Source organism: Poecile atricapillus, chromosome 5 (assembly GCF_030490865.1).
Source record: "Poecile atricapillus isolate bPoeAtr1 chromosome 5, bPoeAtr1.hap1, whole genome shotgun sequence".
Classification (NCBI taxonomy): Eukaryota; Metazoa; Chordata; class Aves; order Passeriformes; family Paridae; genus Poecile; species Poecile atricapillus.
This window is the reverse complement of record NC_081253.1, coordinates 41503084-41530434: the sequence shown is the minus strand read 5'-3', so window position 1 is coordinate 41530434 and position 27351 is coordinate 41503084. Positions and strand designations below refer to the sequence as shown.

The 27351-nt window shown below is 49.1% G+C and overlaps 1 protein-coding gene across 2 annotated transcripts; it reads right to left on the bottom strand.

Annotated features, from left to right (window-relative positions):
• Positions 1-487: 487 nt before the first annotated feature.
• On the bottom strand, positions 488-26404 carry COL6A2 (collagen type VI alpha 2 chain). Of its 2 annotated transcripts, none has more exons than XM_058839404.1 (28): positions 26198-26401; positions 22136-22273; positions 20850-21448; positions 20376-20396; positions 19651-19716; positions 19196-19249; positions 19070-19114; positions 18851-18877; positions 18524-18550; positions 18366-18410; positions 17071-17124; positions 15188-15250; positions 14661-14723; positions 14082-14171; positions 13228-13290; positions 12796-12858; positions 12608-12670; positions 12083-12145; positions 11602-11652; positions 11231-11266; positions 10812-10874; positions 10506-10568; positions 10320-10355; positions 10053-10098; positions 9775-9927; positions 9157-9609; positions 8840-8878; positions 488-1873 (listed from the first exon to the last, which is right to left on the bottom strand). In XM_058839404.1, the coding sequence occupies exons 2-28, from the start codon at positions 22242-22244 to the stop codon at positions 1266-1268; spliced, it is 3063 nt and encodes a 1020-aa protein (XP_058695387.1). In that variant the 5' UTR covers positions 22245-22273; positions 26198-26401; the 3' UTR covers positions 488-1265. The 2 variants fall into 2 exon arrangements, with proteins under 2 accessions (XP_058695387.1, XP_058695388.1); XM_058839405.1 differs by lacking the exon at positions 488-1873 and adding an exon at positions 4922-6168 and having other exon boundaries at positions 26198-26404.
• Positions 26405-27351: the final 947 nt, after the last annotated feature.

The window sequence follows — 27351 nt, the reverse complement described above, 5'->3', positions numbered from 1 at the left end:
TACCCTTTATCTTTTGGGAGAGCCTGCTGAAAGTCATCATATGCTGTTTTCCAATCTACTGGTGTCTGCGTGTTTTTTCTTTTGCAATGATGCTGCCTGCTAACATGGATCCCATAAAACTTCTTATATTTTGTGTGAGCTTTCCCAGGTTAGCAGAGGGAGTGGCTGGGGGATGCTGTAATTATGTGGGCTGCTATCCTCCACACCATGGTAATAATTTATAGGAAAAAGCTCACCATGGGCAGAGGGATTCTCCCATGAACAGATGAGGGGCATGAACAGCTGTAAGTGTTCAAGACAAGTGCTTGGAGCAATCTCTGTCCCTGCCCATGGTAGGAATAAATGTCTTTCAGTTCCCTCCTGTGATTCTGTGATTCTGTGATTCCATGATTATCTACATTTACCAGCCTGAAACCAGGAGAATCAGCTGCTCACTGAAAATAATTTTAAAAACCCCACAACTACAGAAAAAAACACTTTTTCAGGATAGGGTGAAAAAGGTTTGTTTATTTTCGCAGACAGCACAGTTCAAGTTCAAAGCTGGGCATTGCTCAGCTGATGCCAGTTGGAGGAAGGTACCATGGATGATGCTTTGAGCACAATGGGATGACTGGGAGGCAGCTCTGGTGGCTGTCCACTATTTTGTCAATGCTGGGAGTCATGCTGCCCCTCTCAGCTGAAATTTTGAGTGCAGTAATAGATGAGCAGGTTCTGATGAAGGGCAGAATGACAGAAGGAATCAAGGCAGGTATGGCACACAGGAAATAAAGATCTTAGGGATGACTTGCAAAGTTTAAGATAGATAAATCCCCCAAAGGAGCATGTGTGGAAGACAGCAAAACCTCTCACACCATCCTACTGTTCCCAGAAAGGAGGAGCAAGATGCACTGAGAGATACTGAGAGTTCTTGAAAACTAGAGTTATTCATTGGTCCTGCTACACTGGAATGGTTTCTTGCATCTCTGATAATCCCTCCTAGGATTACAGTACGTACACAAGTCATGGCTTAGTATGTGCAAAGCTTTACAGAAGTACTTCTTATGGCTCTGTATCCTGCTTTGATCTGAGTTTTAATTAGCACCAAAAATGTAAGATACATGACTCTTCATCATGAAAATCAGTAAAGAGCTCTGGATTTTGGTTAGAAAGGAGGACACAGAGGGCAGCTCTTCTGGGCTAGCAACCATACAGGGGGAAGAAAATACAACAGGTAATATCAGGGATGTGTATATCAGTGAGAGAAGGATTGTGTGTGTGCCCTTCTTCTAACAAATCCATCGAATGAACCTGTCAAAGAAGGTGGGCTGGGAGAGGCTGTCATAGTCTTTCTCCCGGAAGATAGCTGCCCGGTCCCCCAGGCCAAGCTTCAGCAGAACATCCATGTCCACGTCGCTCCCCAGAGCCACAACCGTGGGCATGACATCTTGCTTCTTCATGGAGTTGATGGCCTCCTCCAGGTTCTTGCTTCCTGTGATGCCATCGGTGATGAAGACAAAGGAGAGCTCAGCATTGCGCCGGGCAAGTCGCTGCCCGTTGCCTGGGCTGAGCACGATGTTGTTGATGGCGTGGATGATGGCTGACCCGATGTTGGAGGATGAGTCCAGGTACTTGATCTGTGCCAGGGCGTCGGAGATCTCGGTAAGGTTGTGGGTCAGTGGGAAGACCACGTTCTGGTCCCGCTCACTGCCATACTGCAGCAGTGCGATCCGAGCATTCATGTGGTCGCTGTTGCTCCGGGCCAGTGTCAGCTGCTGGGCCACGTCCTCCACGAAGCGGTGAGCGCTCTGGAAGTTCTGCTCCCCAATCCTTTCCGAACCATCCAGCAAGAAGACAACGTCAACAGGGCGCTGGGTGCACTGGGCTACAGCAAGCTCTGCAGGGTGAAGAAGAAGAAGAAGACAGGAGCTGGGAGAATGAGAAGACTATGGGATAGTTTGGGTTGGAGTTGCCTCTGTGAATCCTTGTCCAAAGAAGGACCAGCCCAACTCCGCTGCCAAATCCTGTTTTTACCACTTGAAATGTAGGAGCTTTGCTTCTGATTTTTGCTTTTGCTTTTGATGGTTCAGCTACTGGGCATTTAATGAATGTTAATTCTGGGACTGATGACAGACCCTCATGAAATTAGACAGGTCTGTGCATTTCAGTCCCAGAATTACATCCACTGCCCTACCTCAATTTCCAGCTCTTACTTGTGAAGGGAATATCCAGAGATTAATGGCAAGCAACACCTGCAAACCTCTCAGTTACTTTGGGTGAGTGGTTTACTGTCAGAGTTGCTCTTATCATAAAATCATAGAATCAGATAATCTCAAAATGGTTTGGGTTGGAGGGAACCTTAATGCTCATCTTGTTCCACCCCCCTCCCATGGGCAGGGACACCTTCCACTACTAGGTTGCTGCAAGCCCAGTCCAAACATATAGAGTATATGAATATATGCAGTGAATAAACTTAGGAAGAAGCAAAAAGGAGAAGAAACTAGCTATCTTTGGAGTCAGCTGATAGGGACCATTATTTCCTCCCTTTTCGGTAGTTATATGCCTTGCATTCAGTGTTCCTCTGAGCTCCCCCTGAGCTGGCAGCAGGGCAATGCCCATAGCACTCTCAAGCGGTTCTGTGGCTCTGAGACTGAATCTCAAAAGGGTGAAGTCCCAAAGATGCTGCCATGTTTGTTGCATGACTGGAAAGGAATAGGAGCTTCTGGAGCAGCCCCACCTTGAGCATCCATTTCTGGCAACAGGGGATAAATTTGAGGGTAGGAATGTATTGTTAGATTGAATTTCCAGAGCAAATCCAGCCTGAGAACTAGCTTCCCTAGTGCTGAACAGTGCTATGTCTGTGTTCAGCACAGAATCAGGGAATCACAGATTCTGTATGGTTAGAAAAGCCCTCTGAGATCCTCAAGTGTGACTATTAACTCAGCACTATTGTATTAACCTCTAAACCATATCCCTAAGCACCACATCACGTTTTTTGAACACTTTCATGGACAATGACTCTTCTGTTTCCCTGGGCAGCCTGTTTCAGTGCCTGACCACCCTTTCAGTGAAGAAATTTCCCCTAATATCCAATCCAAATCTCCCCTGGTGCAACCTGAGGCCATTTCCTTTTGTCCTCTCACTTGTTACGTCCTCTCTTTTAAAGCAATAAAGGCACATACTCACCTCTGCCCAATCTTCCATGAGAAATGTTGTGTAAAGGCATGTTGATGCTGCAGTTCCTGGTATGCAGGCACTGCTGCCACAAGGTTACCTTGCCTTGCGAGCACCTGCTCTGAGCAGCCGTGGAGGGGGAAAAGCAGAAAGGAATCCCCCTTGCAGCCACACAACCCAACACCTATGTGAGGGTCTGTGAAAGCAGCTGGGAGCAGGGGCTGCGTGTCATATCGGGGCAGTGTTAACAGCCTCCCCTTAGGCCTGCCCACATGTTTCTTGAGATGACAAGCAAGCCTGAAGAGCTTCTGGCTAAGGAGAGGGCAGCATCACTCCATGGAGCATCTCTCCAGCGAGAGCACACTGCACATCTGACAGAAGCATTCCTCAGAGACACATTCTGCTTGCTGCTCAGCCCTCACAGCTGGAGAGGGCTGCCTTCCAGCTATTTGATAAGGTGCCTTTACATATGAGTTATCCCATGGGAATATGAGGCAGTAAAGCCTTGGGTTTGTCCTGTTCAGTGTCAGGCTCTGGTTGCAGCTTGTTCCCATTTCTGAGAGACTGAGGACCTGAGCACCCTTTCCTGCAGCAAGATTCTCATCCTCACTGGGAGGGAAGCTCTCAAAGGCACCACCACAAATTAGGCAAACTAAAATCTTCCTGTCATGCTTTTAACTCGTGCATTGGTCCTTCTTATGGGGATCAATACCTGTAGCTCACAGCTGAGGATGTCTAATGAAACCACCACAAATAAGGAGAAATATCATTGATTTTTCTGCCATTAGTGTGTGCAGAGCAGCCCCACCCATTCACATCACCTTCTTGCTTCTTCTAATACCTGAGGAACTTGTATTTCCTCTATTCTTTTGCAGTGTTGACAGTGGAGATGAAAGTGAGGTGGGGACTGCCCTCCCAGACCTTTTTGGGGTTTCCCCCTTTCCTAGCCCATCCTGTGTCTTTGGGGAGGGGTGGACCATCCTTTACCCAGCTCCTTATCTGTGCTTCCTTTGCCCAATAGTTTCACGGAAGGAACTGCTACTGTGATGAAATACATCTGGTTTTATCAGAGGGATTAGCTGGGATTATGTTAAAGAAACACTCCTTCACTCATTTGCCTTTAACAAGGACAAGCACAAATACTCCTCATGAAAAGAGACATTTTCTCCCTCTCCCCACCTCTAAAGAGCTGAAGGTTTTTGTGAGGTAAAAAACTTTGTTTCCAATGTTTTGCTGGGAATAAATGGCCACTGTGTGATGAAATTAAGTAAAATCAACACCCCTTTGCTGAAATCCTCCCCAGCTCTCTTTGTTTGGCAAAATGTCCCAGCCCTGAGATCTTTTCAAATCAGTGGGGTTTGGGAGATTTTCCTCTGGTATCATGGCCGGAGCAGCCTAGCTACTCTGAGTTCAGTCCTGCATCCCAGCAGGCTAAGTCATATTAATTTTGCAGTAAAAAAATCAAAACAGAACAGGGAGTTTGGCTTTGCACAGACTATCTGGAATATGTGAATTATGACAAGAGTCAGGTATAAGCTGATCATTTTGCTTTCACATAATACACCGAGCACATCATGTAAAGTACTCAGAACTCTTTTCCCTCTATTCTACACTGAAAGTAGCAGAGTACTCTGAGCAACTTGTCCTGGGAGGAAAGAGTGCTTCAGCATTTCTAAACAATTACTTACTTTACCTTGGGGGAACATCTGGAAATATTACAGCCACATTCCTGAAGATGGCACGTCTCCCTTCTGCCCATTAAATATGACACTTGCTCAGTATTCTTTATTGCAATAATACCATGTCAGTCAGAGTAAGCGCTTCTACCCCTGTGTGTCCATACAAATCCCACTACTTCTAAATAGAGCTTGAGAGCAGTTAAACTGGAGGTGGGAATGGCACTCGCCTGCCTGACTGTGAGACCAGGGGAAGCTGAGCAGATGGAGATACCAGGCCTTGTCCAAACACCACAGAGGTGGTGGCTCTGTGGTCTCTGAGACAAAGCAACAATGGGCATGGATTGAGTAAGCTCTACTACATCAAGCTTGCTTTTAAACAACTCAATCAAAGAGTTTTTCTTTAGACCACTTAGTGTTATGTGACAGAATATCTGCCTTTTGTATGTGGACAGATACATGTTTTGCATTATGACAGAGGAAACACAAATGGACAAGCAGAGAAAAAGGCCAGAGGAGCCCACACAGCTTCTGAGAGAAGCACTGCCCAGGTGTCAGTGCTCCCCATGGAAAGGGAGGGTTGCTCCCCCTCCCATCATGCTTGCTTCTTCCCTCCACATCCCCAGCTGCCCATGAGGAATTCCACAGAGGCATTGTGGTGAGCAGGGATGCACCTTGCTTAGTCGGCTTTAAGGGACCCAGAGGGAACCTGTGTTAACCAAGAGAGAGGATGCAGAAGATGCTTTGGAGGGGGTCAGCAAGGACATATGCAGGAAGGTGTGGGGGAAATGCATCATTAGGCTCTTGGCAAAAAAGCAGCAGGCAGAGCAAAAGCATCCCTTGGCATTGCTGGGGAAAGCCACCATGCTGGGCAAGCTGGAGGGAACTGCTCCTTGTATCCTGTCCCCACATGAGTGCAACCAAGCCATTCCACTGCCTCTGTCTCCCCTGAACTAAAAGCGTCTCCTCCTGTGCTGTCCCTTCTGCCACACAGGAGTGATGAGTTCTACCTCCACTCAGCCACTCCTCTCCTCCCAAGAGAGGCCTCAGCACAGCCCTAGCACGGTCTCTGGGTCCCCCACAATCTCACTGTGCACCATTTTGAAGGTGTCAATGAACAAGTCCATCCACTCTTGCCGCTCATTTCCAGTGGCAAACTTGGCTTTTTCGGCGGTAAAAGCCAAAGTGGCCACCAGCTGGGTGTACATGCTGGGGTCCTGGGATTCCCGCGTGGAGTTTAGGAACTGGGCGATCGAATGTATGGTGCTGGGGAAATCTATGTTGACTCCCTCTTCCATGGGGCGGAAAATAACTGGGTTTACGCTCCCAGGGTTCCTGTCATCTGCAAGTGAGCGTCAAAAGAATATTTTCAGAGCTTGCTAGCAATGGCTGTGTCTCTGAAAGCTACCTGGCTTTCCTACCTGCACTGCACCAGAGAAGAATAGAGCCAACGAGGACAGAGAAGTAAAGATCAAAGCCAGATTTTAAATCTTTCTGCCATTTGTGTTGGAGGAATCATGGGACTTGCCCTGAAATCTTTCAGGTGTTAACTGAGTGACTCCAGAAAATTACACAGAATCTGAACTCCCCAGGTGATCTCTGATCCTGACTGATTCCTACTGATCTGGCATAGGCACGATGGAGAAGGAGCAGGGCTCAGAAAAAAGGCCACTCCCTTCTGCAAAGAGATTCACCCATCATGTAGCTTAGGACTGTGCTATGTGCAAACTGCACACACGATGCTTTAAGGCAGGAAGACATCTAAGGGGACAGCATTATGTGACCTCCTTGCCTGGTACTCAGCCTCAGGGCACTGACTCCAAGTCAAAGCCGTGTGGTGTCTGGGCTTGTCAGGACCCTGAGAGCCTTTATCTGTGCCTGGCTGTGCTGAATTTAACTTTGAATAAAAGCCCAAAGCTCAAAGCAAAGCCTTTTGGATCAGTTAGCAAGAGTCTCTCAGGATGTTGTGCAGTTTCTACAAAGCAAGTGGTTAGTTCAGATTCAACTCTCCAGCATCCTGTTAGCACAGCAGTAACTGATGAGAGACAAGGGGCTGTTCTGAGAATGGGAATATCTCAGGTAAAGCCCTGAGGCAGCATGGAGTAAAGACAGGGTTTACGTAGTACCTGTCCCTGCCTGTGCTCTGTTGACAATACCTAGACTGAAGCTGGGGCAGCTGATTTGCTCCTCAAAGTACCAGAACCACCATGCTGAGCCATGGGGCCAAGAACGGGACTGGTTTAGCCGCCTCCCTGACCTGTTTGTTTGGCCAGTCCACTACACACACATTGGATGTGCACTGGCTCACTCACATTCCCTCTGAAGGGAACCGTCTCCACCCAGAGGATCTGCATGGGAATTGTCACGAGCTCATGGGATGTTTTGTGAGAACCAGAGAAATCCCAGGCTCTGACATGTGTTGTATGTCCCATCCCATTCAACACATTCCCTTGCTACTAGGGAAGCGTGACCACTACAAGTCCTTCTAAACAATGACAGCAGTGCAGCATGGACCATCAAGCGTGGTGGGTGGGAGGCTCCTTGCCCAAAGACTCCTGAACCTATTACTTGAAATTTCATCTACCAGACCTAGAAGAACTTTTGCCCATGCTGAAAGGGCATTTTCACAGGAGGTGAAACCAACCTAACCAGCCATGTCACTCTATCTCCCAAGTTCTCTGGGTCACAGGTCTTGCCTACACTTAGCCTGGTTTGTATATGGCACGGCTTATGGGATTCACTGAAGAGGGAACCCCCTCAGATGCCCCCTCAAGCCGTTCCTGTTCTGGTCCCCCAGGGCTGCCAGACACTGGCGAACTGTTCTCACTTTGCATCAGGAACAGGAACACTCAACTGCACTACAAGGAAAGGACCGACAACTTTGTCCTGTGTTGGAGGGCTTTGATGGCCCAAACCCAGGAGAAATGAGTGCACCACTGCTTTTGTTCCTTGGAAATGGAAGGCTGCAAAGACCAAAACCTTTGAAGACACCTGAGCAATCACCAGTGTGGCCTGGGGATGTCACTTCCTTGTGCATAGATTTGCAGGCAAAGCTCCCCAGAAGACACAGCAGAGAAGCTCAGCATCACGGTTGGATACTGTGTGTCCCCAGCATGGCCAGGTGTAAATACTGTAAACATCAGCATGAGAATTTAGACAGGAATAATTATAGATTTTCTCCAGATTTCTGTGCACCCTGGAATCAGTTTTCCTTTCCTTTGCATGGAAACAAAGGGACTTATGTGAAAATGAAATTTGATAATCTGTATAAGGCTCAGTTGGAGCTGGGGACTGCCACAAAAACATTCATGGCAAGAGGAAAGATAAAAATTGCAGAACAGGCGAAACTGTGATCCTCTATAAACTTTGTGTATCAGCACAGAATGCATCTATAGTATTTAAACAGACACAGGGACTCAGACAGAATCTCTAGGAATTTGGGATGCACATCTGCCCCATAACAAGCAAAATGTGACCCAGTAAAGCTACCTTCAGCACACAGAGCACCAGAGAGAGGATCCTTACAGCCTTTTCCTTTAATACAACACCCTGAGTTAATTGTTAATTAAATACAGCCAGCGTTAGAGAAGCCAAAGCTGTGGGTCCACTATGTTGCCATTTTCCAGCTGGTTCCTAACATCTGCTCTGCCAGTCACTCCCAAGGAGCATCCTGCTTCAAAGGTCATGTGAATGGGTGTTTAGCAAAGGGATTTTGACTTGGGTTTGGAGGTCAAAACCTGCTGGCTCCCAGGAATTTGGTTGGGGAGAAAAATTGTGGATGTGCCATTCTCACACAGTGTACTTGTACCTACCTGTGCAGGGAACTCAGAGAGAGAGGAAAAGAGCAGGAGATAAAACCCTGGAGCCTCTCCTCATATAAAGTAACACTATTTCCCAAACTCCTGCCTTGCAAAGTGATTGAACAGGGTTGCACCCCCCTCTCCTACTCCTGAGCCTCACACAGTCTCCCCCCAGAGTCTGTGCAGATCCATGAAGTTACTTGTAATGTTTACCTGTCTGACAGGGCAGCTCGGGGCAGACGACCTGTGGATCTGGAAGGAAAAGAAACAAGGAAAACTGAGCCATGTGTTGCCATCCTCCTTCACAGCTTGCACAGTCAGAGTGGCAGGACAAGGTCTCTTACAAGGAACCCCAAAAGACTGCCCCAAAAGGTTGGTCTGTATCTGAGGAAGGACTCTTAGTTCTGGGCTAAGGTCAGACTCCACCATGGATGACCCAGCTGCTGGCCAACCTGCTGGGACACATCTCTGCCCCTTACCCCTAACCCTGGGGCTCAAAACTCCAGTTCCACACATGGACAGGGACAGACCTGGGCAGAGCACGTCCTCCATCTTGTCAATGAACTCCTCTGCCACCAGGTCTGAGAAGAGCCTCATCTTCTGGACTCGCTGGGGTTCGTTGCAGGCAATGGAGACGAGGGTCTCGCTCTGCTCCGGCTGGTCGAACATGTCTCCAATGCCGATGGTGTTGACCACTACATCTCTACCACAAAGAGCCCCAAGGTTCTTATCATCATCCCGGGGGTCGTAGCGCCCGTCTGTGATCACCACAGCGAACACTTGAGCTTTCTTTCTCCTGCTTTCCTTGATGAGCTTGTTGTAGGCAAACTGAAGGGCAGATGGCGTCCAGGTGCCTCCAGCGATCCACTCCAGGCGCTTCACCGCTTCCTTGAAGCTTGACAGGGAATTGATGCGCTCATCATCAAGCTTGATGGCTTCAAAAGTCCCCTCGTGACTGTACTGCACCACCCCAACACGGGCACCTGCCAAGAAAGTGTCATATTACTTGGCTTTCCATCCTTGGGGAAAAGCGGAGAGAGTCAAAGAGTTGCCTAACTGGTCTGAAAAGCCATGGAAAATAACCATTGAGGTTGAAAGGATCCAAGACTCTTTTCCCATGCCCCACTGTGTCCCCTCAGAGTCCAGACCTGTCTCTGATTTGGGGTCCTTGGCAATAGAGCCCAGCCTGCTGACCACGTTGACGACAAAATTCTTCTCCAGGGTGAAGTTGGTGTATCCGATACTCTCGGAGCTATCTATGACAAACATGATGTCCAGGGCACCGCAGCGTTTCTCACAGTCTGTGGAGAGGGGCAGAGGCAGGGAAACAAAGGGGTGAGTGATGCTGGGAAGCTTCTGGTGACCCCCTGTCCCTATCCCTCAAGCCGTTGTTCTCCTTCCCCGGGGAGAGGTGATGTCAGCTCACCACAGCATCCGCACGTCTCTCGCACGTAGGTCATCACGTCACAGTCCTGCCAGGACAGGGTTGCAGGGTCAGTGCTTCTCTATAAGCTAAAGACTCCTCTTTCCCTTCCTGCCCAGCCTGCCCTCTCCCTTATTTCCCTGGCTCCTGTGGGAAGCCACAGGCCACCTCTGCCAGGCAGCAGCAGGACCTGATGTCCTGTTTCGTTCTTGGGCTGTGCACAGAAAAGCCATGATTGCCCCAGGAGGATGAGTAGCAGGGGTTACTTACAGTCAGACCGGGGTCTCCTGGTGGGCCAGGGGTTCCCTGTAAAAAGAATACAGGGATTTCAGGCATAGTTTTCCCAAGAATTCTTTTTCTGGGAACTAGATGTCAGAGCCATCAAAAATGTGGCTTTCTGAATCTGGCAGCTGTGTCCCCTCCAACAGCATCTCCTCAGACACTGTGGGACTGTACCTCTGGGCCTGCTTCACCAGGTGGACCACGCTGTCCAGGCTCTCCTCCTGGGCCAGGATCACCCTGGGGAAGATGTAAAGAAAGGTTAAATACTTCCTGGGCAATGTTGGTAATGCAACCCCAGGAGTTCAGGGCCCCTCCTAACCCCCTAATCAGCCCCAGCCCTGCTAAGCACAGTCACCAGGCTGCCACAGATGAGCCTGGGGACAGTGACCAGGCAAAGAGCAGCAGTGTCATGCCCAGTGCACATGGCAGGGATGTGGGAGGGAGACACTGACCCTGGGGCAGTACAGGGAGTCTGCTTACCGGCTCCCCCTTCTCTCCTTTGGTCCCTTGTACTCCTTTTGGTCCAAGCTCACCCCGTCCTCCCTGTTCAATGGAAGGAGAAACAGATCCAGCATGGAGCACATCTGGATGTGCTGCATCACACACACATGCCTGCCTGACCTGGGAGAGCATCCTCTAAGCCAGCAGCTCAGAGCACAGAAAACAGTGTTTATACAGGCATTACCCAAAAAATACCCCGGAAGTTCTGCAACATATTTTTCATATGATTTCAAAAGGAGATGGGCTTGAGAGATATAACCAGGCTCCAGCTGCAGGGAGTATCCAGGGCAGCTGCTGGCACAGCTGGCTCTTCAGCCATTAACCCACAGGGCTGGGACACAACTCCTTGGCATTCAGTCAGTACAAAAAAAACAGGTGATGGAGACAAGCACACTCACCTTGGGTCCTGGCTGCCCCTTCTCACCCTTGTCACCCTGCAAAAGGAGAGGAGGGAGAGGTCAGCAGCTGTCCAGGACTGGCCTCACACTGTGCACCCATACACCCAAAGACTGCAGTGAGGAGCATGAAGCTGAAGAGCAGCTGTAGCTTCAGGCTGATGCTTGAGGGACCATCACCATGATTGGAGCTGGGATCCCCAGCACCTGATGGACTGTGGCCAGGTTCACTCCTGGTGTTCAACCCCCCTTATCCTTCACAGGCTCCACACATCTGCATTTTTCTTCCTCCTTACCTGTTTTCTCAGTCTGCTCAGATCTGAGAAACCTCCACTCAAACAGATTTCCTCACATGCTGGATGAGGAATACATACCTGAGGTCCTCTGGGTCCAGGGTAGCTAAAACCAGGCCTGCCTCTGTCGCCCTTTGGTAGGAAAAAAAGACCTGTGAGATACCGAACCTGGCCCTTCTGACCTGTTCCTGTCTGTGACAGTTACGGCCATTTTCGTCTTCTCTGGCGGTGAGACACTACCAGGAGCCAAGGCTTCTGCAGCTGGCCCTGAAGCACTGGGAACCACTTTGCAGAGCAAGGATTTGCAGGGTCTTGGGGATGTCATGTGCCAGGGATGCCCCTGAGTTTGCTCAGGGTGAAGAGTGTAATCAGAGCTGCCTTGGCCAGAGCAAGACCTACATTTCTGCCCCATAGGGACAGGTCTGATTCTGTTTTTGAGGCACACAAGTTTCTGCTGTGAAAGCTGCTTTTTTCATTGTTTTTTTGGGTTTTTTTTAATAAATAAGTGAATAGGAACACAAATCCACCTTTTCAAATGTAGAGGTTTATTCATGAACTTTACCTTTGGTCCTGGTGGTCCAGCATCACCTCTTGGGCCCAAGTCACCAGGGTCCCCACGTGATCCCTGCAGGACAGATTTGGAGAGAAGGCAGGGAGCGAGTGAGGATGTTCCCTGCTGCCCACATGGGACTGTGCTGGAGAAACCAGCTCTTGAGATGGTGCTGCAGGATCATCTCCTTTCCTGGTGAGTTCCCTGTGTCTAAGCAGTGGGGTTCCCATGTCCCATGGAGCCACCTGGATGTCACAGCACTACTGCCATAGTGGCGTTGATGGACTAACCACAGATTCAGGACAAATAGGTGCTTGGGTGCTTGTGGAGTCCCATCTTCCCTCTCCCCAGTGACCCACCTTCTCCAGAGATCCCTTCCACATCATCATGAGAATACACAATTTTTGAGCCTCACTGAGAGAAGGTTGTGCAGGTTCTCCTTGGGAGGGACAGTGCAGGCAGCTTGCCTGTGCCAGCAGGGCAAGCTCTCACCACAGAAGGAGGGCATGGTCACACACATGCCCAAGTGTGACTTACTATCCTGCCTGGCTCTCCCACAGCACCAGAAGGGCCTCGAGGTCCTGGCAGTCCTTGTTCTCCCTGCACAGCAAAGAAAGACACAAGAACACAGTACATGAGGAAAGCTGGGCAAGCTGCCCTGGATTACACCAGGGCACTCCCTTTCCCTTTCTCCTGGCTGTCACCAAACCTTGCTCCATGCTTACCCTAGCTCCTTTGTTTCCAACCTCACCAGGCAGACCACGAATACCCTCTGGACCAGGATCTCCCTGTAAGAAGGGAAAGATATTCCTGGTCAGGGATGTCTCCAGTGTTATCTGTGTGCATGGCAGTGCTCCATGATGCCCTTCTCAAACCTGGTGTTTCTTGGTTTGAAACAGTGTCAGGGCAGTGTGCCCTCTGAATGTGTCTCTCAGCCTTGAGCTTTACTGCCCTTCGTCCCCTCCCTGGACCAAACCCTGGAGAAGGAGGCTGTACCTGGTGCCAGTGGGACAGTGGGAGCACAGCACAGTGGAATCTGCGTTCTCAGCTCTGGTGCTGCATGGACACTGCATGGCTGGGCCTTAGCACATCACACACACCCCAGTCCTGTACATTTTGGGCTCATTTGCAATAATCTGTGTAGTTGCTTTACTCACCCTTTCTCCTATGCCTCCAGGAGAGCCTCTGCTGCCTTTTGTCCCTGGATCTCCACGTCGCCCCTTAGCAGACACAGAAGTCACATAAATGGGGTGAGAGGATGGATGTCACCTGGGCAGTGGCTCCTGGCTGTCCTCCCTCATCCCTCTGGGCCCAAGAGATGTACACCTGCCCCCTAAGCAAGTGTGTTCCCAGCAGCAGGAGAGCAGGGATGCCCATACTTCCTTTTGGGAAGCCACAGCCAGACTGTTGTTCCACCACAGTGACCACAAGCATGCCTGGTTCATTCCCTCAGGGTTAAAGACTATGATTTACTTCCAGCGCATCCAGTGTTGTTTCTCCACTGGGTCTTGCACAAGGATACAGGCTGGCTGGATTCTGGCCCCATGGTGCTGGTGGAGCTGTGCCAGGGATCATCGTCTCCAACCCATCCCCAAAATTTGCAGTGCCCCATCATATTAACCTGAGTGTCTGTGGCACCACTGATATGTGACACTGCCCGTTTCACAGAGCTCTGCCATGATGGCCACCAGATCCTGACTGAGCTCCTGCAAGGAGCCAGCGGTTTGGGGAACTTGCCAGAGTACAACCAAAGTGTCCCTGGGCATCCAGAGAGGACAGGCCTGTGTGGTTATGTGGGAACACAGGACGCTTCTCTAAGGTGAATGGTTTACATCAGGCTTAGGATTATGGGAGTTCTGCTCTGTGAGGATGGGAGACACAAGGAGATCAGCATCTGCACATCTTTTGGGATGCACAAAGCAGAACTGGGGAGTTTCTCAGCACTCATCCATGAAACTGCTTCAGGTTCCTGTGGTGTGCCCAGTGTCCCGGGATCTATTCAGCCACTTACAGCCTCTCCTTTGGGTCCAGGAGGTCCCACTTCACCTTTCCTTCCCTTGGTTCCAGCAGGCCCTTGAGGTCCAGGGTTGCCTGGAAGTCCCTTGGAGACAAAAAAGAAATACAGTTTGTGGGAAGAGAGGGAAGAGGGTGTGCACATCCCCCCCCTTTTTATCCTGTGTCAAGCAGTGCCCCTCGAGCAGAAGTGTGTATGAGCACCCAGGTTCCACTTCCACGCACCCGGCATGCCCACATGGCACTGGCATGAGCAGGGGCTCCAGCCTTGGAGCAGAGTGATCCTGTGTCGCCTTCCCTCCATCAGCTGACAACAGGTTTATCAACTGTCCCTTACAGCATCTGGCCAGTCCTGTCCAAAGCCAGAGGGGCTGTGGCTGCCCCCGGATCCCTGGAATTGTCCCAGACTAGGGTGGACAGGGCTTGGAGCAACCTGAGATAGTGGAAGGTGTGCTTGTCCATGGCAGAGGGTGGGACTGGATGAACTTTAAGGTCTCTTGCAGCCCAAACCATTTTGTGATTTTATGAGCAGACCACTGTAAAACACCGGAGACATTTGAATGCCGCATGAACCTACCAGGCTTCCTTTTTCCCCTGGGGGCCCCAGGGGTCCACTGCGACCAGGCCGTCCAGGATCCCCCTGAAACAGCCAGAGAACCAATGGTCAGTGCCTGCCTCACCAGCACATTGCACCATGATTAGCCCAAGCAGCAAGGCCAGCAAGGTCCTGCCCTCAGCTCCTGTGCCTGGTCATGGGCTCCAGACCCCAAAGCCTATGGGCTCCTGTGATAGACTGGCATTTAAAAAAAAAAGGGAAACAGCTAAGGAAGTTAAGGCTGCTGGAGGCTGATGGGAGTTTGTTCTTCTTGCCAATAACTGGCCATTTCTGAGAATTGACAGTAGTTTTGACTATTGAAAAGTGAGATCAACCTGTGAACACCACCCTTTAAAACCACGACAGCTCCATAAGCAGCTAACAATTTAGAATATATATATATATATATATATATATATATATATATATAAAAATATGGGGAATGGTGTTGAGCTGTCCCCACTGGCACGCTCTGCCCACATCCCGCTGCCTGTGCAGAGCACTTGTACCTTTATGCCTGCATCTCCCCTTTCTCCTTGGTCTCCTGCATCTCCTGGGTAGCCATCAGGGCCCTGGGGAGGGAAACAACAAAGAACCACATACTTCACACTGCGAACGCTTTCCATGCAGAATAAATAAAATTAAACTTTCTTATCAAATAACATTTCTAAGCTAGTGCTCTAGAGGCTAAAGTAGTTTTTGGTTGTTGCTAATTGTCATGGAGTTACTTTACCTTTAAGGAAAGTTGGAGTTGCTGGGGACTGCCTGGAGTCTTTTCTCCTGACCAATTATCGGTCATTGCTGAGAACTGACAGCAGTTTTAGCCATTGAAAAGTGGGATCAACTTGTGAACCCCACCTTAAAGTGTAAAACCAGAACTCCCTTGTGCTCTTTGTTTCTTGGCTGTGAAAGGTAGCAGACCTCCAGCTGGCCTCCGGTTCCCTGCCCAGGCCATGCGGCTGGGCGGCGGCTGGGCTGGGCCTGCCCTTCTCCCGGCCGGGAGATGGGGCCTGCGGGAGCTTGCTCCAAGCCAAGCCGGGCCAGGCCGGTTCCTGGCTTGGCTGCAGGTTTTGCTGTGATGGAATTCACCAGAAACTGCCGAGTAAAGAAGGAGAGGGGCTCTGGGCCTGCAGCAAGCAGAGACAGTGACCACGCTCTCCAGAGCAGCTATGAAGAACTTTCCATCACAGACAGCTCCAGCTCCTGTTCAGCAGAGATCACCGAACCATCTACAAAAGCCTGGGCAAGATTTTAACTCTTTCTTATCCAGATGAGACTTGTGGATTAATCTTTTTATCCAGAGAGAGAAAAGGAGAGTGATTAACATGAAAAGAGACTTTATAAACTATTAGTGACAAGAAAGAAAAGAAGCTTCAAGAAAGGTAGAGAATTAAGAAGATGCTTTAATTAAGCTGAAATATCTTTCTGTTAAAACTATGGGGGTGGACAATGAAGTCCTGAAAAGAACTCCTTTAATTCATGACGGAGTATGGGGAGGAATAGGGTGTTCAAAGTGTAAATTTGAGTAAAAAGTAGAGTAATTATGGTATAGTGAAGTGCTGGGAGATTTAAAGCCTTGAGAGGCAATGAGAAAACTGTTTTCTAGTGAAGCTCACAGAAACAGATGAAGAATACTTTTTGCCTTTGAATAACTTATCCTTAAAAATTCTATCCCTAAACTCATGACCCATAACACACCTCAGGGTGATGTGAGATGGGAGGAGTGGGCTCTGATAACAGCAGCTCTAGGCAGCTGATATCAGGGAAACGGAAAACTATAACAAAAATAGTTTTCTTGTGAGAAACTCCATAAATTAACAGAAGGAAACTTCTGTTTCTCTACAGAGACTGATGAAAAGACTGTAGAAAGAATTGAGACTGTTTAAACCATCAAAATTCTAAAGTTTTTGTCTCTGTTGTCATGTGAACAAAAGAATAGTGAGCAGTAAGAAATGAAAAGTTTTTTTCTGGAAGTTTATTCTGGTGTTCTTATTATTGTAGATTGTCAATAAACTTTCTTTATTCCTTTTAAATTTTATGCCTGGTTTGCTCTTGTTTTAATCCATATCTCACAGCAAGAAATAAGTAATTTTTTTTCCCCTTTTGTTAATTACTGGTTTAAAACCACAACACTAATGTTGATGAAAGGGGCAATTCCTATTCTCTATGTGGAGGGGAGGAACACTGGGGGCTCCCAGCTTCCTTGTCCATGAAAAGGAGGCACAGAAAAATCAAACTGTGGTCCCCATTCCATGGATCCCAGGTCTGGGATCAGATTATACCCCTAGTAGGAAAATGGGTAAGTAACCTCTTGTTGGTCATCTTTCTACATACGTACCTCACTCAACAGCTACACAACTGATGTCCTGGTGAAAGAGTAAAGTGTTCCTACCTTGTCACCAGGGTCACCTTTGCATCCTGGTGGTCCAATTCTCCCCAGCCGGCCCTGGAGAGATTACATTCAAAGGAAAAAAACTGAGAAATGATAGGTGGCTGAAGGGAAAACACAGCTTTTCTTGCTGACAGCTAATAATATCATCATCCACTGACCTAATCTGCCACCAGCTAAAGAATAAATAGCAAGCATACTCCTTACAATAGGGACAGAAGTGGAGAGGAAAGCAGACTAAAGGAAATCAGGCAGGCTCATCCCTGAGAGATGGGAAAGTCCCTTGAGGCTGGATTTGGCAGTCACTCACGCTCAGGGTTGTGCTAGTCCTCTCTCATGCCTCTCCTGTCAGAGCAGGTCAGGTGTGCAGCAACCACTCTGCCTAACAGATGCTGTGAGAGAAGGGACTGCCTTGCTCTGTGTCCTGAAACAGCTCTGTCACCAGTGCTGAGACAGCTGAGAGACAGCCCTGAGAAGGGCTTTAGTGTTTTAGAGAGTGGAGGGGACTGAAGGATGTTTTAGAGCTTCAGCAGCACTTGAGGAGTGGGAAGAACTGTAATTATTCAGATACACTGGGCTGGGTATAGGAAACTGTGCAAAGCCAGGGTGTGCTGGCCAATGGACAAAGCCAAGGACTTTGCGGTGAGGCCTTTGAATTTGGCTTTAGGGCTTTAATACTAAGTACAAGCTGTGGCTTACAGATGAAGTGACAAACTGCCCTGAAACCCAAATTTCTGTGAAGCTTTCTGTGTCCATGTCCTGTAGGGCTCACTAACACTCAGGATAAGGTATCAGATTATCTGGCCTTATCACCTTCTCAGAGGAGCACAGACCGGATCACTGGAGAGAGCTTGCTGACAGAGGGACAGCACTAAATGGCATGGAGCTGTGTGTGGGATTTAGTCTGGATATTAGGAAAAGGTTCTTCCCCCAGGGGGTGGTGGGGCACTGGACAGGCTGCCAGGGAGTGGTCACAGCCCCAGTCCCACTACAGCTCAAGGAGAGTTTGGATAACGCTCTCAGGCACAGGGTGGAGTTGTTGGGGTATCCTGTGTGAGTTGGACTTGATTTTTTTGGGTCCCTTCCAACTCAGCATATTCTGAGATTCATTCCTGCGACATGAATTACTTCATGCATTTCTATGGGACTTGCAGAATAATGTACAGATAAGTTCACAGGAACCTCAGTTGGAACAGAAAACCAGCATGTGGGACAGTAGAAACTAAACAACCTGTGGGGATGAGAGAGGGTAAAGAAATGGAAAACCAGCACTGACATTATGGGGTGCTCCCAGTTACCTTCTGTCCGTCTGTGCCGTTCCTTCCTGCCAAGCCAGGGGCACCCTTGGATCATGGGGGGGAGGGGGAGGGTGGAAAAAGAAGAAGGATATATTAACACACAGTCCAAGGGTTTGGGAGCTGAAACAACGTTCAAGTTAGAGAATATTCTTTCTTACCCTCCGTCCATCAGATCCAATTTCTCCCTGGGAGAAGAAAAGGACAGTAAGTCAGACACTGCCTGCATCTCAATCCCACCTCACTCTTGCCTCCCTCTTGCCCTTCATTTACATCCTGAACCCATTCTCTCTTCACCAGACCGTGATCAAAGCCTGAAGGAGGAGACAGGCTTTGCAAAGCCCTTGGAAATTCCTCCCCAGGTCCACAATTACACGTTAATAGGGTTGTTATCCTTCCCTATCACAGCTAATCTCTCCTCTTCACATCAGAAAGGAGTGTGGCCCCTGCCAAGTGCTCAGCCAGCCATTCCATCTCTTCTTTCTCACCTTCTCTCCTTTCAGCCCTGGGACACCCTGGACAAAGGAATAAAAATACAAACAAACAAAAAACAAAATCACTGTGTTAGTGTCTGGGCAATCAGCTGGAGTTGAGGGTAGAGGTCTGGGGTGGGAAATGGGCAGGTGACAGGGAGAAGCAAAGCTCCCCTTGCTTTACCAAAAATCAGGGAATGCAAAGAGCTCAGCCATCGGCTATGGGATTCTTACCTTGGGACCAGGGTATCCGATTGGACCTTCAATACCTGGGTCGCCCTTCAGGGAGGAAGGCAGGGAGAGTCAGCTTGAGGTCATCAGAGATGTAGCAAACAGAGGGAAAGATTTTCCACAACTCACCTGTCGTCCCTTCAGCCCAGGGGAACCTGGCTCACCCATGTTCCCCTTTGCACCCTAAGGAAAGGAAAAACCCAGCATAAGTCCAGGCTTGGTGCTGACTGAGAAAGTGGCAGTTTCTGGGAGATCAGAGCACACAGCTGGAGCAGTAGAGTGGGACACCCTGTGCATGTGTGAGCTCTGCTCTGGGAGTGCAAAACTCAGCAACAACTGCTGTCTCAGTCCTGGTGTCCTCAGGTTCTCAGGTGCCTCTCTGCACTGCAGGCAGTGCATCAGCCTTGGCACAGACATGGGCAAACCAGTGCTGGCTGTGTCTCCCAGGGCCAAGACAGATGTTGGGGGGTATGTCCCACCTGGGTGCTACCTGAGAAGGCAGCTGAGGTGAGGTCTAGGGCATCCTGCAGTGGTAGTGGCAGGCAGAAGCATTATTGTTTTTCTCACAGCTTAGAGTAACTTACCTTCTGCCCTCGGTATCCCTTGGGACCAGGTGGACCTGCAATCTCCAGGCAACTCATCTTGTAGCACTGAAATACAAGAAATTAAACTGAGGTACTGACAGTGTGTATCCTCAACTCAGCTCAGCTCTGCACCCATGGCTCTGCACGTGCCTCTCCCCATGAACTCAGGGCTAAAATCTATTGGGTCAGGGCTGAGGCAGCAACAAGCACACAGAGAAGTGCTGCCCATAAATTAAGAGTGGAAAGCTGCCATGAGCATGTTCATTATAGCTTGGCTCTGGGCCCAGAATGAAAGAACGAAACTGCCAAGTGTCAGAAGTGGTGGGGGCTTGTGGGCATCTGTGGTCATCATGCGACTGGCATGTTCTTTGGTGCATCCCCTGCATAATCCTCCCTCTGTGTGCCAAGCCCTGCCCCTGTGGTACCAGCAGGGCAGAAGCTTCAGCTGGGGCAGCACTTAGGGAATGTCCCTCCAAAGTGATGAAATGAGTCTATTCCATAAACCAGAACCCATGCAGGTGAGGGGGAGGCAGGGAGTGAGTCCAGGGTGCCATTATAACCCTTGGATAAAGGAATGTGTCCCCAGATTCTGCCCTGATCCATAGGTGGGAAGGGGCCCATCCCACGCAGGTCCATGCTGTTCTGGGGTGTGAGCTGGTCTGCTCTAACTGGGGCAACTTAAACCTGTGTCGTGTGGCAAAGGCATGAAGATGCTGCTCACTCACCTCCCCGTAGGCTTCGTGTTTCTGCAAATGAGAGAACAGGAGGAAGAAGATCAGTTAAGGTGCTCAGTCCCATGGGGGAGACAGGAGCCCGCCCTTGGAGGGGTGTGTGATGGTAAGGGAGAGGAGGTGGTAAAGGTCCCCTGGCTGTAAAGATGCCCTCGGGAGAGCCCCTGATTAACAGCATCTCACAGCTGGGGTCTGAAAGACCACACTGATGGTGAGCACTGTCTCAGTGTGGCACACTCTTCCACATTCCCCAGGGAGCAGGCTGGGGTATGGCTTGGTCTTCAACAAGAGCCAGGACTAGGGTGGCAGCCTGCCCAGACATGCTGGGAAATGGAGGTACAAACCAAAGGGCCCTAGCTAAATACCAGAAAAAGGCTCCACCTTCCCTACTAGAGGTTATATCCCAAACCCAACAGACGGGAAAGCACCTGTTCCTCTTATGCCCCCCACTCCCCTCCCTGCACCTACCATAGCCTGAATGATCCTGTCAATGGTGTTGATGTCGATCTCCAGGGTATCTCTCTGGGTGATCGCGTAGTTGTTGCGGTAGAGCTCATGCGGCAGGTTGGCGATCTCCCGCAGGCCCTGCTCGTACACCTTCTCGCTGGGGGCCACCGCAAACAGCTTGATGCCCATGTCTCGTGCCCTCTCAGCCTGCATCTTCATCCCCCCACAGGGGCTGCCTGTCACGTGGCCATCAGTGATGACCACTGCGAAGTTCACACCGTTAGCCATCTGGGTCTGGATCTGCTGGGTCATGTTGGAAATCGCACAGTCCGTGAAGGTGCCCCGGCCCAGGTACTTGATGGCGGACAGCCTGGGCAGGTAAATGTCTTTGCTGCTTGTCAAAGGGCTGTAAATTTCTACCACGTCTGAGTAATGGAGCCCACCAAACTGCCAGGTGATGTAGACTCGGTTCTGGTAGAGCTCACTCTCCAGTTTATCAATGAACATGGGGATGAATCGCTTTATTTGGTCCACAAGGCTCTGGATGGGCACAGTCTGCAGAGCCACGCTCTCCGAGGTGTCAATGATGAAGTAGACATTGATGGGGCAGTTCCTTTTTTCTGCATGGGGACATTTATTCAGACAATATCAGAGCACTTCATGCACCACCTTCGCTGTCCCCCAGACACCCAGACCAAGTGTGTTGCCAGAAGAAGCACAAGTCCCACCTAGCTCTAGAAGTGACACTTTTGTTTGGGTCAGATGGTTCCCCAGTGACCAGGACATCGAACTCCTAAGATCTGCTATAGAATTACCGAATAATTAAGGTTGGAAAAGATCTCTAAGATCATTGTGTCCAGCCATTAATCCAGCACTGCTTTGTACTGAATCTATCTTGAAAACCTTGCTTTTTTTGATAAGAGTCAGGCTGGAACCATGAATCACCTCTGCATTGTAATTGAAAAGTGAGGAAATCAACAGATTTAAAGTGAACAATTTTCTGGCATCAGTTAGAGAGCTGAGTGCTAGAGACTGACTGGTGTTTGTTACTGCACCTGCTGGAAGAGACCACCACTGGCAGACCCCAGCTCTTCCATCTCTATCTCTCTGCACACCAAAGCAAACCTGGAAATGTGAGTTTGGGTGGAGGATGGTGCTCCCCACAGATGGGTTGTTACCACAGGAGTGCAAAGGGCCTGGGGAGGTGGAATGTCCCACTGTCAGTCCCTGACAAGCAGGTTCTACAACAGCAATGTTTTTGTTAAAATTGCTGCCCACAAAGGTGACCCAAATTATTTGGTTAATACCTGCACAAGAGGTAGGACTGACATCTCCAACATCCACATCAAGCTGAGCAGCATGGAGAGGAACTAGAGCCACACAAAGAAGAGTGGGAAACAAGGCTTGTTGGAACATCTCAGCAGCCCCTCAGAATAATCAGATGTCTGTGGAAAAACACAAGTTACATGTTAAACATGATACACAATCACCTGACTCTGTTGGTATGACATAATGCCAGCCAATGCTCCTTGTATACCCATGGAGTGAAAGGACAAATAGAAAACCTCTTGAAGAAATGCACACCTTCAGTGCTCAACCCATCACCAGGCCTCCAGGTGCATGTGGGAGTTTATTTCATGTAGTGTTATGACAACTTAAAGCAGCAGAAGAGTTAGAAATCTAGTCTGCATAGTTCTTAGCAATGTATAGAAGTGTTCAAAGGAACACAGGATTTGAAAAGATATTCTCAGGCAACACTCAAGCAACACTTGTCAGCAGCATGGAATGTGGAGGAAGGGGAGATGAACCTTTGTGTCTAGAGGACCCCAGAACCAACCAACATAGCCTTGTGGTAGCCCAGAGATGCTTCTCTGCATGGTGCCCAACTCACCACTAACAAAAAAAGGGCATATGGGATGTCTGTTACGAAAACAAGACCTGAATCCAGTCCAAAAAGAGAGCTTCTTTCTTCAATGTTTTTTTTGGGGTAACTTTTGGAAGAGTCCAAGGCTTGAAGGGACACTGAGCATGCCTTTGGTGTCACTGGCAATGCAGGGGGAGGGCAAGTGAGCAGTGCAGCTGGGTTGCTGCTGCAGGAACAGCACTACTGAAGAATACACACAACTCAGTCCTCCTTGGCATCCCTTGAGATCTCTCTCCATGTGGTGCCCCAGCTCTTGCCTGGTAGGAAATACCCTGTCCCAGTTCACAGTGCCAGCTGCAGTGTACCACAGGCTTCTGCAAACTGCTCTGTGCTGGAAAGGTTGGTGTCAGTGCTGCTGAGACCCTACAACAGTGACAGCTTGTGCTTATGAAAGAATTGAGATTACTTAGCCTAGAAAAGAGTCTGGGGTGACTTTACAGCACCTGCCGGTACCAAAAAGGGCAACAGAAGAGCTGAAGAGGGACTTTGGACAAGAGCCTGGAGTGATAGGACAAGGATGGACACAGTGATAGAACAAATGGCTTCCCATTGCCAGAGGGCAGGGTTATGTAGTGAATTGGGAGGAAACTGTTCTGGGGCTTGGGGAAATCTGGTCTAGTGTAAGGTGCTCCTGCTCATGGCAGGGAGTGGGATGGAATGGTCTTTCAGGTCCCTTCTGACCCCAACCATTCTATGATTCTATGAAGTCCCTGCACAAGTCAGTGTGGCTCAATATCCATTGTGCTGCAGAGAATAAAAGTGGTATGGTCAGGATAAAACACTTTAATACTAAAGGGGTGCTTTAGTTAAGATCAAGATTTCATCCCGCTAAGTCTACTGCAGGCTTTCCTTGTTTTGTTTGCCCTTCATAAAACACGGCTGCAGGAGATCCTGATCTTTTCTAGGACACAACAGCTTTGAGCCTTCAGCACCATTTTAGAGCACGCCTTTAGCTGAGGAAGACGGAGACATTAACTTTTGGAGACGCTGGGAGCACTCAGGGCTTTGGCCAAGTGTCTGACTCATCATTGCATCCTGAGTTTAACCACCTCCCTCTCTCCCTCCTTCTTTCCCTCTGTGTGTGTGGGTGGGAAGGCACTGTAAAGCATAGCAGTTGGCCTGCATGGGCAACCCGGACCAGCTCTGGCACAGGATGGCTCCTGCCCACAGCTCTTGGGGCCTGGGACTGGGTCAGTGAAGCACCACGGCCTTGGATACTCCATCGGCAGAACAGCAAGGCAGGAAAGCGATTCCTGAAAACACAAGACTCAACTCACTTCCCTGGGGTCCTCTTGCACTGTCTCCTCTATCCCACTCTGTACCCTGAGCAATGTCAGTCTCCCGCTCTCCCAGCATCCCACCTGGTATTGACCCCTGGACACATGGTGGGGGGGCTTCTGGGAGCTCCAGTCCCCACCTCAGGGGCCTCCAAGGTTAGGGTGGGCAATGCTGCCCATTTTGTCATCCTCAGAGCACCACCAGCTGTTGTGATGATGTTGCAAACCCCATAACATTTGACTTAAAGTCCCACCTGCCGCTGCAAGATACAGCACTGGAAGCCTCAGATTTCACCAGTACTTCAGATTTAACTGTTTTTTGCATGTTGTAGGAAATTTTTGAACACAAACAGTTCAAACAGTTCAAAAAACTAATGCAAAGAGCAAACTGGGAGCTGACTCATAATGCCTGAACACTTGGGTCTGCCCATCCTGCTCTTCCTCGACACTTACGTCTCTGCCAGAGAAAGACCTTTGTTCCTGTGAGGCCTTCTCTCAGTATTTGTATTTTAGAGTGTATCACCTCTTTCCCCATGAGATGCACACAAGGGAAAAACAACCGGGAATTTTTGGGGGGCACTATTTTGCACTATTCTCCCTGAATGAGGGTCTGTGCAGAAAAATACATGGTCTTTGCTGCTCCCACACGGAGATCTCAGGTAATCTGGCTATTACACACATAACCAAAAAATATATGGACTTACCTAGAGAGACCCCTGCAAAAAGAGTGGCCTTGCAGGAGGACCTAAGTTCTCTCCTTGCTTCTCTTCCCAGCACAAGCAACTGAACAAAAAGTGATATTACGGCAAACAATTTAATTGCAGTTGTTCAAATGTGCAAATTCTATCTGGTTATTTGTGCTCTCACATCTGATTATCACTTAGAGCAGATCTCAATGCCGTAGAAATGTCAGCTCATGCACCTGGACAGATAGAGTCATGGTCTGCCTTATCCCGTACATTGATATTCCTGTAATTCCCCCTGGTGCACTGTGTATGTCTCCTCCAACACCAGAACACCCATTGTAATTGAGCAAACTGTTTCCCAAATTTGCAAAGATTGAGATGCTCTGCTCTCTAAGCTAACACTGATTTCAAGGAACTTATCTAAAGCCACATAAAACTAAAGGCACACAAATTGCATTACTCTCAAGAAAGGAGAGTTATGCTGGCTGTGCTAAAATATGCAGAATAAAGTTTGAAGCTTCCCTGCTGCTCAGCCCCAGCATTTTCCATGGCCATGCCCAGAAGGCAGTGCCTGTGGTGTCAGTCACTTGTGCATGCAGCATTTTGTCTATTCAAACGTTTGATAAATGAAACAAGAAAAGAAAAATATGTCCCATTTGGAACAAAACTCTTATAAATGCACCTCCTCTTCCTTCCCGTTTGTGTGCCTATGGATTGCACACTGCATGAGGAGGGAATTTCAGTGGTGGTTGCAGCCACTACCCAAACGTGCCTTGTAATATTAATCCCTGGGCAGAGCACCCAGGGGAGAGGTTTCACCTACAGGGATTCCAGATCTTCTCCAGGACTCCCAATGTAATTATCCTGGGATTTCAGCTAGGGAAAGCCCAGGCTGCAGGAAGGCTAGGGGGAGCAAACCCTTGCCACCAAGTGCAACAAATTCACAGGCATTCCTAAATGACCTGCCACCTCCCAAAATAGAGGAGCTTGTGCTGATGTAATTTAGCATAAATAGGAGACAAGGACCACAGGTGAGTCTAAATTGTATCTTCTGAAATCCCAGGAATCAAGGGGGAATCATGTGGCAGAGCAGTTCTTTGCCCTGCTGCTACCATTTCACTGTAGCTGCTGAACTCAGCTCAGTTACCTCAGGGAAGACTGGTTCAACAAATCCATCCTCTCCACTGAGGAATTTTCTAGACCTGTGGCCCTGGAAGTTTGTGCCCCACACTACTTACACCTGGAAGAACACAAAACTTTGGGAAAACGCCCAAACTAGCCAAGAGCTGAAAGTAAAGGAAAAATTCATATTCTCTTATAGCAGGTACTGTCTAAATGTGAAATAGACACTGTGCTGTAAAGCCGGTAAGCAGGAGCATACACAGGCTGAAATTTCAGAGGGATTTCTGTTCTTCCTAGCTGGAGCCGCGTCAGTAAGTAGCCACAGAACCCCTTGTACTTGGAGTGAAAAAGTCTGCCTACCTGGAAAATAAGGTCATCAAAACTTTTTCCCCAGATCCGTCTGCAGCGTGAGGAGACAGGACTTTATGGAGTGGCCGGTGTCAGGAAGGCTCCCGCATCCCCGGCTGGAGGGTGGCTCCGGGCTCTGGGTGCTGGGATGTGCGAGATGAGGGAGCGGGAGGAGCAGCGGAGGCGTCTCCAGCCCAGTCCCGCTATTCCCCAGCCGTCTGGAACTGCCCTCTGAGTTCCTCCTCCTCCTCCAAAATCGGGCAGAGTCGCGTTTGCAGTAGCTCCGAACATCCACGCAGAGTCACTGTGGGTCTACCGAGTCCTGGCAGGGTCCCCTCCCCTCCGCTCCGACGCGGCTCGGACTGGGCTGGGGCGAAGTTGTCCCCTCTGGAGCTGAAGGCATCTTTGTTTGACGCGAGCTGGAAGAAGCCTCATTTTTCCATGATGAGAGGCCCCTTTTCAGGGTTGGCATTGCTGCCCCACATCTTTATTTACACCATCAAATAATCTTTCTCCTTCCCCCCTGCCATCCTACTCCTCTTTCCATCCTAGTAACGTGTCCTGAGAGGAACAAATGAAAACAAGAACATTTCAATAAAGAGCAGCTTGCACAGAATCGTGGAATCATTGCCCTTGCAAATATCCAAGTCTTGCTCAGAATCAGCCAAGTCGTTTCTATTAATTAATTTCTGGTTTTGGGTTTATAGAATCATGGAATCATGGAGTATCCTGAATTGGAAGGGCGTCTCAAGGATCATGGAGTCCAGCTCCTGGCCCTGCACAGAACAGCATCAAAAATCACACCACATGCCTGAAAGCATTATCCAAACTCTCCTTGAGCTCAAGTGCTTTGTTACTGTAGTATTTTTTAAATTATTTTTAAATTCATGAGCTATTTTTAGCTCTGCTAAATGAAAAATAGGGGCAAATGTCCCAACAAAAAATATGGAGAACAGCAGTTACTTTCAGGAACACTGTCTGTTGATCCTTGAGCTATAATTTTGTTTTGAAGAGCGAAAGAAGGATTTTGTGAGGCTATTGCTTTCCAGGAACTCTCCTGCAGCTCTGAATGGGTTGGGATACTCTGGAATATCTTTAGTGGAGAGGAGGGGTCCAGATTTTGCTGACAGTGATTTACCAGATAGCATCTGAGATGCAAACCATCC

Bases quoted from the DNA above. Each gene is read 5' to 3' on its own strand.
- COL6A2 (XM_058839404.1), bottom strand. From the start codon at position 22,244: ATGTTCCAACAAGCCTTGTTTCCCACTCTTCTTTGTGTGGCTCTAGTT. The intron at 18,551-18,850 runs GTGAGAAAGAAG...TTCTTCTCCCAG, and splicing joins CAGGGCTGAAAGGAGAGAAG to GGAGAAATTGGATCTGATGG. The intron at 10,569-10,811 runs GTAAGCAGACTC...CATCTTCCCCAG, and splicing joins AAGGAGAGAAGGGGGAGCCG to GGTGATCCTGGCCCAGGAGG.